Source organism: Exserohilum turcica, assembly GCF_000359705.1.
Source record: "Exserohilum turcica Et28A unplaced genomic scaffold SETTUscaffold_13, whole genome shotgun sequence".
NCBI lineage: Eukaryota > Fungi > Ascomycota > Dothideomycetes > Pleosporales > Pleosporaceae > Exserohilum > Exserohilum turcicum.
Genome location: NW_007359948.1, coordinates 688,285 through 701,827, shown reverse-complemented (window position 1 = coordinate 701,827; position 13,543 = coordinate 688,285). Strand labels below are relative to the sequence as shown.

Sequence of the window (13,543 nt, the reverse complement as noted above, 5' to 3'; positions counted from 1 at the left end):
TACCCACCGGCTTGGCACCCGTCGGCCGTGGGGTAGCCGTCCGCCCATGACTGCCGCTTGAGACATTCCACACGAGTATACGCTCAGTTTACGCAGCGCCTGCCCCTCCAAGGGCGTATACGTTTTCCAAAGACGCCAGATCCCCGCATACTCTAGTTTCGGATGCCCTTCACGGCATTTGCAGCAATTACCGGCACACATATTTAGACGTATCCCCCCCCCCTGCCGGGTGCTGACACCGTACTTTTTCCTTATTTGCTTCGCAAACATGGCCGCATCCACTACTACTTCATGGGATCAGAAGATTGCTGCCAAGCGGCAGGCCGGCCGTGACAAGATTCCCAAAGAATGGCTGCTGCCCTCTTCCATCTTGGAGGGGCTCCAGATGCCGCTTGACAAGCACCCCAACCGTGTGAATGACTTGGACATTCCACGCAAGTCAGGCATCTTGACAGCCAAGGAGCTCGACATTACCGAAAACTACACGGTGGAGAGCCTGCTGGCCAAGCTGAGAAATGGTGAATTGTCGGCTCTCGATGTCACAGTAGCCTTTTCGAAACGAGCGGCAATTGCCCAACAACTTGTATGTTTTTTGCCTTTTCATTCCTTCGCGGAATGATTCAATATCTGACATTGTGCCTTTAGCTATCTTGCCTGACGGAGACATGTTTCGCCGAAGCACAAGAACGTGCCAAATATCTCGATAATGAAAGGGCAAATGGACGTATTGTAGGACCGCTTCATGGGCTGCCAATCAGTCTCAAGGACAGCTTCCAAGTGGCTGGTCTGGCTGCAACCATTGGGTTTGTTTCTTTCCTAGACCATGAGGTGTCTAAGAGCAACTCACCACTTGTGGACATCTTGCTTGAGCTTGGTGCCGTGGTGTATGTGAAGACGAACCTTCCACAGACTCTCATGGTAAGCTCAACTGCTGCAATCATTGGGAGTATGACACTGACAGGCTCTTGTAGACGGCAGACTCCGAGAACAACGTATTTGGACGCACATTGAACCCAGTCAATACAAGCCTCACAGCTGGAGGTTCAAGTGGTGGTGAAGGTTCACTGATGGGGTTCCGAGGAGCCCCCTTGGGCATAGGCACGGACATTGCAGGTGCGTTTAATCTTCCAGTCTTGTCCATTGCTTCATACTGATGTCATTGAACAGGTTCTATTCGTATCCCGTCTCTTTGCTGCGGTACCTACGGTTTCAAGCCCTCGTCTTCGCGTTTCCCTGACGGTGGCCAAATTAACCCAGGCCGGGATGGCATGTCATTCTTCAAGCCTTCGGCTGGTCCTCTAGCCAATGACATGCAGGCTCTTGACTTCCTATACCGCTCAGTCATGTCGGTACGGCCAGCACTATACGACTCGAGCGTACTCGACGTGCCTTGGAGGGATCTCTCAAAGTCCCCAAGCACAGGGAAGCTCCGCATAGGTGTTCTCTCTGAAGACCCATCCTACCCATTACATCCTCCAGTCAAGAGGACCATGGCTGAAGCAGTGAAATTGCTAAAGGCACAAGGTCACGAAATCTACAATATCGATCCAGCCACTGCACAGGTTGACAATGCCTTGATGATTGCTTTCAACTATTTCTTCCTGGATGACAAGCCCATGGAGTTTATTGCAGCCAGTGGTGAAGAGCTAGTGACGTCAGTGAAGCAAAGCATGGGGGTATTCCACTCGGTCAAGTCCACCTTCCTCGACGACATTGCCGGTCTAGAGGGCGTTGTTAGGGTGGCTGCGATCAACACAAAGAGAGAGGCCATTATCGAGGCATGGAGGGAGATGTGGAAGCAGCAGAAGCTGGATGTCATGATCGGGCCGCCCGCGCAGCACACGGCCGTCCCGCATGACACGTACGGCCTGCCGCCTTACACACTACTTCTGAACGTGCTCGATGTAAGTTGCTACCATGCCCTATTCTTCCTCCTTGACTGCACATAGGCCAGCTGCTGACGCCCACGACAGTATCCTGCATGCGTGATACCTTTTGGCAAGTCATCCAGCCAACTCGACCCTGAGCCTTTTACCATGGGCCCAGGCCAATACGGTCCGAATTGTAGGTCAAGCTCTTTTCGCCGCAACGGCAACCCTGCTAGAATCCGCACTGACTCATGACCACCTGCAGACGACCCCAAAGCCACGGATGGCGCACCCACCTCGATTCAGGTCTTCACCAACAACATGCGTGATGAAGAGTGTCTTCACTACGCAAGTGTCATCGACGCATGCTTGAACCCAAAGTAGATTAGATCCGTCGCAGCAATGCTATCACGAAAACAGTTACGAAAAAAAGAACATGAATCGCGAGATGACAAAAAAAATCGGTGGCATGCATAGACTGGGAGATAGGGGCTGATGGGGACCCTTCACGCATGACGGCGCATTTTGGTGGAAATACATGGCATCACATCAGCCAGAACAAACACAAATGAAAAAAAAAACATTAAACAGATCAAACTCCTCTTAGCATTGTCGCGCAGTGAACAGCCACATGTTTCAGTCGGTCAGTCATGAACCCCGCATGGCGTCAGCGTAAGCACCCGTACGTACATACAGCCACCCCCAGAAAGATCATCGACTGTGCTGGACGACATGCCGAATTTGCCTCGTACGTGTATCAACACGAGCCAGCCATGACGGACGCTTTGTTTGGGAGAAAGAAAAGAAACCACTCTCTTTTCTCAGATGCAATTCCCGGAGTTTCGCAAGGATTGCCTGGGAGATGCTAGGGAGAAGCCAGTTTTGGCCTCAGGCACACACACCCGCACAGACACACAGACAAAAGCTACCAGCCAACAAAGCGGCTCAAGCACACAAAAACTGCGATATCGATATCCCGCTCGTTTGCACGCACAAGTACGTACGTACACGTGAGTTCGCGAGTGGGGGGGGGGGAACGTGCCCGTCAACCTACCATAAGCAGCTTAACCCGACTGCAAGCACACCAAACCAAACACCTTCTCTTTCTTTCTTTCTTTCTTTCTATCTCTCTCTCTCTATCTCTCTAGTATATGTAAGCACTTGCGGTCCCGAACAACAGACACACACGCACACACGCACGCACATGACTGTTCGAGGCGCTTGCCCCATGCATGCATGCCGAGGTGCGTACTGACATTCCGTGCTAAAAAAGGTCCGGTTCCGACATCCGATTCCCGTGATTGGTTGGCGGGCTCTTTACTTTACATTATAGGCCGAGTTAAGTATACAAATCATGCCACTGCGCGCCCCCCCCCCTCTCTCTCTCTCTCGGGCCTGGGGAAAACCTTCCTCCCGCTTACTTGTGGAGGTGATCTGTGTGTATGTGTGGCCTGGAATCTGCGTGGCTGTGAAACCAAGTAATGTCGGCGGAGAGTCCGCTTGGGGGGGATGTACGAGCTCACGCACATGCTGGAAAGGAAAGAAAACTCCGCCTCCCTCCCTTCACCGCTTTGCGGGCGGGCATACCATATCGTAGTAAGGTGCACCGAGAAAGAGAGAGAGAGAGAGGGAACGGACATGTCCATGACCATGGAGCTGCACTGACCCCCTTTCCCCGAGATTTTTCCCCTTTCTTCTTCTTCTACTTCTACTTCATCTTACCCCCGGATCCGGGGGGTGGCGTCTTACGAATCGGGACAGCAACACGGCGCTTGTGCTGGTGCGTGTGCTTTAGGGGGGGGCGCTAAATGGACACGACTCTTACATACTTATGATAAGTATGTAGTTATGGATGTATGTATGTATGTATGTATGTATGTAGTTTCACTGATAAGACATCATAAGAGCCTCAGATATAGTAAAAGTACTTAAACAACTAATTTACATACATACATACGTCCGAGCGATGAATCCAACTAAGCTTAAATTTTTTTATGCCGCAGGCCGCATTCGGAGACTGCCGCTTTGGGGTGGCGAGGGAAAAATTGGTTTGGTTGAGGGGGAGGGTGCGAGGCGTGTGCGAAGGGGCGGCATACCTACCTATCGACCTTACTGAGTGACTGACTGGCTTTGGCCAACCCCCCAGAAAAAAGAGCCGGAAGAGAGAGAGAGAGAGAGAACAGAAAAAATAAACAAGTTAATCCCAACTGCCGTGCTTGCTAGGGCGGCCAAAAAAAACCCCTCCCCCCAAGGAAGACAGCGGCAAGCCGGCACTTGAGAAAAGGAAAACGACCAGTTCCACCGTGTCATTCTCCAGAAGCCCCCCTTCCCCCCCCCCCAAAAAAAAATAAGAAGAAGAAGGTTTATTTACGCGACACATGATACCAACGTATTATCTGGGGAAGACCAAAAAAAAGAATACGCTCGGCAACTCGGCAGTTACCCCTTGGGGCGGGATCGATGCCGTAACCAAGGTAAACTTAGTTATTGCTTGCCTTTTCTTTTTCTTTTTCTCCATTGAGTTTGCGTGCGTGAGCCACGGCTATAGTACAGGGTGAAGACTAAACGAAAACCAAACGAAACGAAACGGAACGGAACGGCTAGGAAACCTTGGCGTTCCTCTCGGTCTCTTTTTTTTTAATCTGTGTGTGTGTGTGTGTGAGAGAGAGAGAAAGAGAGAGATAGGATGTGAATGGATAGATGGAACAAACCGGCCAGCTCCCTTGTCAAGCTACATACGTATGTACACTAGGTGTAAGTACGTACGGGGGGGGGGTCCACATAATACTATACTTACATACATACTTACGTCCGTCTTGCAGATCCGAGGGCGGCAGATAAACGCACATACGTACTTACGCAACACGCACATGCAAGCTTCGCACATACATACATACATACATACATGCATACATACATGCATGCAGCAGCTTGCGCCACGCCTGGTGCAAGGGTGGTGTATTGTTATTGTTATAATACCATTACTCATCGTGTTTGTGTTTTGCTCCGCCGTCTTTGGTACTTATTGCGCGCGTCTCCTGCCTGTCGCGGTAGGTCCATGCGAGCAGAGATACGCATACGAGAGAGAGAAAGATATGCGGCGTGGGGTCTATCTTTTTTTCCCTTTAATCTACTCGGAGCAAAGGTCCTAAACCAGAGACAGCCACACGCGTGTTTCTGTTTTGGCCTTGGAGGGGCGTCGTAACACACCCCCAGCACGACGCCACTGGTGGGTTGCACATGTGGGCAGCGGAGCCGCCGGAGTCGGGAGTATCCAAGTGTAGCTGGATCCATGGCACGTGTCCATCATCTCTCAAGCAATTCCGCAACAAGCACAAGCACAAGCACAGAACGGCCTTTGTGGGGAAATGAGGGGGGAGAGAAACGCCGTTCGTCTTACATGTGTGCGCGCGGGCCTATTTCGTCTCGGTGGGTGGGTGCGTGTGGGCGAATAAGCACCGCTTGCTTCCCGCTTATAGATACATAGATACATAGATACATTCGAACCTAAGTATGTACTTACTGACAAGCACAACCAAGAAACCACTACAATGTGTAAGCAAAAGAAAAAGAAGGTTTATTTACCGCTGCCTATAAAAGACCTCGCTTTGTACGTCGACCGAGTATCGTTTTCAACAGTCACCGTCACCGTGTTCGTCTGCATAATTCCAATATCGCCCGACATGGCCGTCCCGACACGCCCCATTTCCTCGTCGTCGTCCAAAAACGCCTTCTGGCTCGACGTATCGCCGTCTCTCTGGAACGCGGTCCAGCCCGCCTCATCGCCCTTTGTGCCCGCCTGCACCGTCGTAATGGTCGAGTGCTGGCTCCGGTGCAATCGCGATAGCGGCACGCTTGGATTGGCGGCCGCCCTGGGCGTCGAGCGCGAGTGCGAAGAAATGGTTTCCTTGAAGAAGACACGCAGCACGGGGATACAGCCGCCGATGATGGCCGTGGCCGTCTCCACCGACGTCCAGATGACCAGATCGACACCGTTGTAGGAGAAATCCTTGTCTTGGAGTTGCACCTGGTACACTCCTCGTATAATGGCGCAGATGCCCGCACTAAACGACGATATCAGTATAAGACCTTTGCCACTATGATCTGGACAACTCACAGCATGCCCATGCTCATGGCAATGCTCACGCCAATCTTCTCGCGAAACTTGAGTTGAATGCGCCAGATCAAGGGCCACGGCAGCAGCGCAAGTGCAAAGTCAGTCGCCGCGCTCCACGCCGAGTTGAAGACGCCAAACTGGAATGCCGAATCAGAATCCCAACATGCGTTGGGATCCACGTTCCACGATGTAGCCAGCGTTGGGCATTGTATCCACGGGCTGATGGCACACGGTATAGTGATGACGAGAAGACTGCCAATGCAGAACCATACGATCCAGCGTATGTAGCCCGAAGTGATGCGCAGTAGAGTAGCCCCAAAAGAGAGTTTGGACAGCGTTACCGTCACACTCGAGACAGTGGCCAAGACGGCGGCTCCAAGACCAATGGTGCCAATGTTTTCACTAGGAATGTCTTGAATGCGTTTGCCAAAGCCTAGTATCTGGCCCGCCTGCGTGACGGCGGCCTCTGCCAAAAGCAGAACCTGTGAGGTTTTTGGTTAGCCGAGCTGCTACTGTACTACTGGCGGGCAAGTCTTTTGTCCTCGAGGAACACGATGGTGGGGGGGGGGGCATCTCTCACCCACGCAGAGAGCAGAATATGGTCATCCCACCATAGACCTTGCTTGCGGGACAACTTCGCATAAATCCGTAAGCCCAAGAAACCGCCGCTCAAGGCCGTAAGCGCCCATGTAACCGCGACAATCAGAGGCCCATGGTCCGGCACATCCATCTCAAGCTCGGTCAGCCGGGGGCGGATGGATAGCCAGTGCTCTGCATTCACCGCAATTCAAGGTACCGCAATGTCATGGACAAGTTTGTATGGAAGGGACAGGCAAAAAAAAAGAAAATTACGAGAGATGAATTCCGGAGGAGAGGGCGCCCAGGGAAGCATGATCTGCCCGGGAATTGCACCCACGGTCCTTCTTCATTCCCAGCGCCGGAATTCGATCAACTAGAGGGCTTCACTAGGGGGGGGGGGCGGGTAGAGATATGGGTTAGTGAGGGGACCCTTGAGTACCCGGCGGGCACACAACGCCATGTGTTTCAGCAGTCGTACTCGATAAGCTTTCTCGACTGGGCGTAGAAGCCGTCAAGGCTTAGTAACAAGGCGAAGGCGCCTCTTTGCTCGTGGCTACCACGCGTGCTGAGGCCGTTGGGCACGCTCCGAGGCGCCTAGAGAAGAAGCTTGCGCACGCCCAGCGCCACTAAACAATGGATGGCCTGATGGCTGCTGGAGATAAAACCGCGAACGCACAGAACAGCGACGAGCAATGCTGCACTTGGTTATGCGCATTGAGTCAAGGAAGCCACACTCGAGCATTTCCGGACCCCGGAGATGACGGGGAACAAAGACCATGTTGCCGCAAGCGGGAGTGAATACGAGTGAGGAAGCAGAGCGATTGGCTGCCAAATAACCTTTGCGGATCAGCCGCCGGGACGACGTGTGTGAGATGCTCGATCGATGCTGGGTAAGCCGACTGCCATGTCCATGTTGCCATCTAAATTAAGAGTATTAGTACTACTATAAGACGCAAGCATCCATACACCCATCCATGGTCGGTTGGCCCAGCTCAGCCTTTCCAAACGTCTTTGGGACAAGCCTCCAATATACATACGTAATCTGCGACTCGCACAAACCGACGCATGCAGCGCTGTCATGACACGGCATCGGCGTCGGTGCCGCACGACCGGCACCACTAACCTGCCCAATAGTGCTTTTCAATAGACTTTGCCCCCCCCGCAATAGCCACGCGAGTGACCGACCACACTATGTATACTAGCATGTCCATGCCGGCCGCCCCAATCGACCAACCAATGCATTCAGACAAACAGAGGGCTACGCTTAATCGACCCTCATTGCCAGCCCGCCCCCTCGTGCTCGCGTCGTTGGGCACCAGCAAGGCGCTTGCGCAGTCGTCTGATCAACGCCAGGCCCCTGGTCTAGAGCCGGTCATGGCCAGGTTCCAACCCACCAGCATTCATCTTCAAGCACCCTCTTACTCGCGCGAACACATAGGCTAAAGTCGTCGGATTGCTTGGGAGCCGCTTCGGAGCCTCCCTCCTCGTTGGCACGCGCGTGGCTATGTCCAACTTGACACCTTACACCTTCTTGTTGAATTGACTCAACTTGTCTTGCACCGCCTTCTTGACATCGAATCCTTGCACTATGCTGCCCCTCCGTCTTCTCAGCTCGATTTCCGCCTTGACCTCTGCCACAATCTCGTCGATTTCCTTTTCCGGGTCGTCTGCAATACCGAGAAGTGGCATGTTGCCTTGATCAAGCGATACACTATCGGCCGACACGGTTCTGGCTAGCCTCTCTCTTCGGATTTCCTCACGTGCAGCCTTCTCAATCGCGGGATCGTCCAGCGGGCTGGCTGGCTGGGGCGGTGCACGAGCAGACTGGCGTTGCACAAGCATCTTACGGAATGGAAAAGACCGCGAGAAGAGGGCAAACGATGCCGCCACGCCAATAAGCGCGTAAAAGTAGACGCGCACCCAAACTTTGATCGTATCCGAGAACCCCAGCAGGATGAAGGGTGCGACAACAAACGCAAAGACGATTTGTGTGAGAACCATGGTGCACATGTCATAGTACTTCTTCGACGGTAGAGGCGCTTTGCCATCGGGAGTCAGAAACAGCGGGCGAATCAAGCGACGACCGTCTAGACAGAGTTAGCATGGCACGCGACATGGATTGAGAGGGGCACCGACTCTTTGCAGCAGTCTGCACGAATGCGGCGAGGACAAAGGCAAGATAGTAGCCAGGGTAAAATCCGTGCCAAAAGGCACTCGTCACGAAAGTTGCCAAGGTAGCTCGGAAGCCAGGTTTCTTGCCCTTTGGCGTCACGCGCAAGTACATGTAGTTTCTGAGCCAATTGTTCGTGTTGATGTTCCAGTAACCAAGGTATGCGCGAGCATTTTGTGCGCGTTCAATCTCCAGGGGGTTAATGTTGGTAAGGCGGTCCCATTTGGGCCGGTGTGTCTTGGGGTCGAGGCCATTGTACCCAATGCCCGAGAGAATACAGGCTCCTTCCGACAGGCTCCAGACGGCGTAGTACTTCATGCGCGTGGTAAGGCCAAGCATGTACAGCTGCCACACCCTGCGCACGAAGTTGTACCGTCCCCAGTCGGCCCCGAGAAAGAAGGCAGGATAGTACCAGCTTGAGAATTTGATGAAGGCAGCCAGCCACAAGGTGCCATAAAACGCCTTGATGGCTGCTGGCGTTCCGCTCCGAGGGATTTTGCGCTTCTTGCGCGTAGGTGGAGCCTTTGATGGATCTGTGCCTGGCGGCAGCGTGAACATGGTTGTGGTAATGTACTGGCTGTAGTCGGCATAGTCGAATGCCGGCCCAGCCATGAGGCCAGGAAAGAAGAGAACGTAGCCAGTGTAATCGAGGAGACTGGGCATGGTGCGGATTGCATGCTCACGTTGAAAGTCGGTCAGCTCAGAGTCAGGCAGACGGCCGTCTTGCACATTCCAGCAAAAGGCAGTCAGCTTCATGACCATGACCATCTGGGCTCCGGTGATGTCGAAAACGGCGGGATCATTGACAGCCTGGCGGTAGATATGATTGACAGACATGTGGCCCATGAGAAAGACAAAGCCAATCCAGGGCATGTATGGGGAGTGGATCTTGGATGCGATGAGGTAAGCACCACTAGCAGTGATGAATATGGTTCGCAGGCCAGTCCACAGGTCAAAGAGACCAACCAGGTAGAACATGGACACACTGAGGCAGTCAATATGCTGACGAGGCTCTGCAAGGGATGAGGGGTGACTAGACGCACCTGATGACGAACAAGTTCTTCTTCCATGGGTCCTTGTCGGGTATCCGCTTGAGTAGTGCCGCCAGCGGATATGACAGGTAGAAGGAGAAGACAAGTTTTACTTGGACACCAGGTCAACACGGGCACAGCCAGTGCGGGTCTGGGGATGCTTACGCTCATCTGCCGAGTTCCCCAGCATGTCGGCGACATATTCGAATGCTTTGCCGTTGTCAGCACACGCGGCAGTTGTTCGGTGGGCTCGCACCTACGGGCATTGATGTAGGGCAGCATGGTGCCAAGCGAGGAGCTGGTGCTACCAGGCGTAGAGCGTACGATGGATGGATAGATGGATAGATGGCGAGCAGGAGGAAGAGTGGCGGTAGAGTTGTTATACAAGAGCTCTTCCCATAGCGGCGGTGACGAGGGAGTGCTGCCGAGGTAGGACGGTGGTTGTGGGTGGGTGAGATTATAAGAGCAAGAGTGAATGCGTGAACGTGTCCCAGCATGACGTTTTTCGGTGGGTCGTGCGGCGGCGGCCAGCGCTGAGTGGTCAACTTTTTGGCGACACACCAGAAACACCAGCGACCAACGACCACGCGACCACGCCGTCTGGGCCATCGACGGGCGGAGAAGAAGAGAGAAAAAGAAAGAAGCCATGAGCGCGACATACAACCTCGAGCCGAACCCCACGGCCAAGGTCGTCCTCCACACCACGGCCGGCGATCTCGAGCTCGAGCTCTTCGCCAAGCAGACGCCCGTCACGTCGCGCAACTTTCTGCAGCTGTGTCTGGATGGCTACTACGACAACACCGTCTTCCACCGCCTGGTCAAGGGCTTCATTATCCAGGGCGGCGACCCCACGGGCACCGGCCAGGGCGGCGAGAGCAGCTACGATGGCGAGCCCTTCGCCGACGAGTTCCACAGCCGCCTCAAGTACACGCGACGAGGCCTGCTGGCCATGGCCAATACGGGGGAAAAGGACGACAATGGCAGCCAGTTCTTCTTCACGCTTGCCGCGACGCCCGAGCTGCAGGACAAGAACACGCTCTTTGGCCGCGTCGCGGGCGACACCATCTACAACCTGATGAAGATGGCAGAGGCCGAGATCCGCGACGGCACCGACGACCAGCCCATGTACCCTGCCAAAGTCACGGGCGCCGACATCATTATCAATCCTTTTGAGGACATGGTCAAGAGGGTCCAGGCCGCCGCGCCCGCCGAGGCAGAGGCAAAGAAGCCCAAGAAGCCCAAGAGGAAGGCCGGCAAGAACGTGCTCAGTTTTGGCGACGATGCCGATGCCGACGCTGCGCCCATTGCAAAGAAGCCCAAGTTCAACACCAAACTCGTCAGTGCAGCCGAAGAACAGCCCCCGTCGTCGAAAGCCCCTGAGCCGGCCAAAGCCATCCCCATACGCAATCCGTCTCGCAAGTCGCCCTCGCCACCGCCAGCACCACCGTCGCCCAAGCCTGCACAGAAAGCCGCGCCCCAGTCACCGCCTGAGCCCATAGCCCGCTCTCCACCCCCGCGACAGCTGTCGCCAGAAGCCGAGAAACGAGCAAAGCTTGACCGTGTAAACCAACAGATTGCCGAGCTCAAAGCCTCCATGAAGCGGACCACGACAACACAAGACACGGCACCTGTCAAGAAGAAGTCTTTGCTCGAGGCCATGGTCCCGTCATCAACAACGCGAGGGCGGAAGCGGGGTGCTGGTGCTAACACAAAAGACGAACAGTCTGCACTAGACATTCTAGCGCGTTTCAAATCCAAGCTCGAGGCCGCGGAACCGGCTTCAATGCCCAAGTCAGCCGCGGCGACACCAGCAGGAGACACTGCGGACGGCAATGGTGACGGACACGCTGACGGTGGTGCTGAAGAGGACGAGGCCGCTTGTGATCTGCACTTTATAGTAGGCTGTCAGTCGTGCAAAGCCTGGGATGCGCAAGAAGACGACGATTCCGACGACGACGCAGGCTGGATGTCGCATTCGCTCAGTTTTGCAAAAGACAGACTAGGCAAAGACTTGGAATGGAAGCGGAAGAACGAAGAAGAATTGCTGGTCATAGATCCAAGGGAAGAAGCAAAGAGGCATAAAGCCCAAGGTAAGGCGAAGAGAGAACGGGGATGATACCACAATGAGAACAGCAGGGTGAACCGACCATGTTACACATTCCAGTAATACACGTGGGTCTGATATTGCTACATCGCCGTGCGCCTCTGAGGCTGTTGGATCATGATGCCACGAGCTGCCCGCGCTATCCACCAGTGCGCCGCACAGCACGGAATACTGCCTAGGTACCGCAGTCCTTGCTCTGTGCCAAGACTTCATAAGTGGGTGAGATATGCAAGTCCTATTCTATAGGAGTAAAAGCAAAGCCGTGTCATTTGAGATATAGGCTACGCATCGTGATTACATTGTAATATACATATTATTACACTACTAAACAACTATGGATACTGTCCTGTGATAACAGAGTTTGTGTATTCAGATATCCCCCAAGCTATTTCTTGAATCAACTACGCCGTGCTGACCAGACAGCCAAATGTGTTTAGTCTTTCTTTCACTATTGTTCTTTCAGGTTCCACATGTAGGCGGTGTGAACGCGGAGAAGTGATAAGGCGAAAGCTGTAGCCTGCTACTCACCTTCACTTGATCGCACGTGCTCCTCACCACCTTGATATCCTCCTCCCCCGCCGCCGCCTTTATATACTTGACTCCTCTTCTAACAACTCAACCGCTACCCAACACCTACAAAGCCCACAGCGCCCAGTACAACGTCCCCAGCCTACAACTACCAAGTCCTCCTTCTCATTACCAGTCCGGTAAGTCACTTTCTCTGACTGTTTCACTTCTCAACTGCACTGCGGTGATCATGGCCGTCGCCTCAAACAGCATTACAAGAGCGCCTGGTACATCTGCACGTGTTTCTTACTTACAATTCTTTGGGTTCATCACGAGACATACACTCACCTTTTCCACCTGTGAACCCTTAAACCTAGCTCACGCTCCACAGTCTCCCAGTCCCAACAATGACGATCAACTGGGGCAGCAAAGACGTCCTTGAACGCCTCTACATTGCCACGCTTGCCTCTCTTCCCCACAGCGTACGTATTCCGTCACACCCGTCCTTTGAACTGCTCTTGCCGATCAACCGCTTACATGTACTTACGTGTTTGTCTTAGATTGACGTGCACAAAGTGGTGCGGCTCTACGACGACAGCGACATGACTTACCATGCGCTCGAGAACCGTCTGCGTACCTGGAAGAAGCAGGCAAAAGCACTCAAGGACGCGAACGAGGCCAACACCAAGGCCGAGAAGACGCCTGCTAAATCCCCGGCCAAGTCCCCAGCCAAGTCCCCCACCAAGGTAGATACTGGTGCCAAGAAGGACAGTAAGTGTTACAAGCAAGTCCTGTCTATTTGTTGTATCATGAGACTAACTACGTGGTAGCCGTCAAGAGCGGCAGGGTGACCAAGTCAAAGACTTCGGCTCGTCCCAAGCGTCAGCCAAAAGTCCGCTCCGACGACTCGGACAACACCATGGGCAGTGACGACGACGGCATTAACTATTCGGTCTAGAGTATGAGCTCTGTCAACTGCCTCACTTCTTGAAGCATACAGATTGTTTCTTCAAGGATGATTGAAGGAAGATAGGATACTGCAAACGGCACATACCAGGCCATGTAAAAAGGCGGGTTTCCCCTCTTGCTACAGTACATATGTACCATGCAACAACTGTCTTGATTTCTTTGGCTTGACAGATGTATGGACGACAATAGAGTCGCTAG

At 53.6% G+C, this 13,543-nt stretch overlaps 5 protein-coding genes across 5 annotated transcripts; 3 read left to right on the top strand and 2 right to left on the bottom strand.

The window, feature by feature from the left end:
• The first annotated feature begins 286 nt into the window (after nt 1-286).
• Nucleotides 287-2,439, top strand: SETTUDRAFT_127824 (uncharacterized protein). Its single transcript, XM_008024876.1, has 6 exons — nt 287-583; nt 646-918; nt 972-1,113; nt 1,168-1,904; nt 1,974-2,064; nt 2,134-2,439. The coding sequence occupies exons 1-6, from the start codon at nt 386-388 to the stop codon at nt 2,250-2,252; spliced, it is 1,560 nt and encodes a 519-aa protein (XP_008023067.1). The 5' UTR covers nt 287-385; the 3' UTR covers nt 2,253-2,439.
• Nucleotides 2,440-5,407: 2,968 nt separating this feature from the next.
• SETTUDRAFT_167781 (uncharacterized protein) lies at nt 5,408-6,919 on the bottom strand. The gene is made up of 3 exons (XM_008024875.1): nt 6,566-6,919; nt 5,986-6,467; nt 5,408-5,932 (listed from the first exon to the last, which is right to left on the bottom strand). The coding sequence occupies exons 1-3, from the start codon at nt 6,713-6,715 to the stop codon at nt 5,446-5,448; spliced, it is 1,119 nt and encodes a 372-aa protein (XP_008023066.1). The 5' UTR covers nt 6,716-6,919; the 3' UTR covers nt 5,408-5,445.
• A 1,166-nt stretch (nt 6,920-8,085) lies between these two features.
• SETTUDRAFT_37763 (uncharacterized protein) lies at nt 8,086-10,047 on the bottom strand (the record flags this gene model as incomplete). The annotated part of the gene is made up of 5 exons (XM_008024723.1): nt 8,086-8,651; nt 8,701-9,719; nt 9,778-9,877; nt 9,931-9,975; nt 10,026-10,047. The coding sequence occupies 5 exons, from the start codon at nt 10,045-10,047 to the stop codon at nt 8,086-8,088; spliced, it is 1,752 nt and encodes a 583-aa protein (XP_008022914.1).
• A 352-nt stretch (nt 10,048-10,399) lies between these two features.
• On the top strand, nt 10,400-12,068 carry SETTUDRAFT_167779 (uncharacterized protein). The gene has a single exon (XM_008024874.1). It carries the CDS (start codon nt 10,412-10,414, stop codon nt 11,879-11,881), a length of 1,470 nt encoding a protein of 489 aa, XP_008023065.1. The 5' UTR covers nt 10,400-10,411; the 3' UTR covers nt 11,882-12,068.
• A 715-nt stretch (nt 12,069-12,783) lies between these two features.
• Nucleotides 12,784-13,334, top strand: SETTUDRAFT_37761 (uncharacterized protein; the record flags this gene model as incomplete). Its single annotated transcript, XM_008024722.1, has 3 exons — nt 12,784-12,858; nt 12,937-13,147; nt 13,207-13,334. 3 exons carry the CDS (start codon nt 12,784-12,786, stop codon nt 13,332-13,334), a joined length of 414 nt encoding a protein of 137 aa, XP_008022913.1.
• Between the last annotated feature and the right edge of the window lie 209 nt (nt 13,335-13,543).

Coding starts and splice junctions, on each gene's coding strand:
- SETTUDRAFT_127824 (XM_008024876.1), top strand. CDS start 386: ATGCCGCTTGACAAGCACCCCAACCGTGTGAATGACTTGGACATTCCA. Junction 584..645: donor CGGCAATTGCCCAACAACTT/GTATGTTTTTTG, acceptor TTGTGCCTTTAG/CTATCTTGCCTGACGGAGAC. Junction 2,065..2,133: donor AGGCCAATACGGTCCGAATT/GTAGGTCAAGCT, acceptor GACCACCTGCAG/ACGACCCCAAAGCCACGGAT.
- SETTUDRAFT_167781 (XM_008024875.1), bottom strand. CDS start 6,715: ATGGATGTGCCGGACCATGGGCCTCTGATTGTCGCGGTTACATGGGCG. Junction 6,468..6,565: donor ATATTCTGCTCTCTGCGTGG/GTGAGAGATGCC, acceptor AAAACCTCACAG/GTTCTGCTTTTGGCAGAGGC. Junction 5,933..5,985: donor GCCATGAGCATGGGCATGCT/GTGAGTTGTCCA, acceptor ATCGTCGTTTAG/TGCGGGCATCTGCGCCATTA.
- SETTUDRAFT_167779 (XM_008024874.1), top strand. CDS start 10,412: ATGAGCGCGACATACAACCTCGAGCCGAACCCCACGGCCAAGGTCGTC.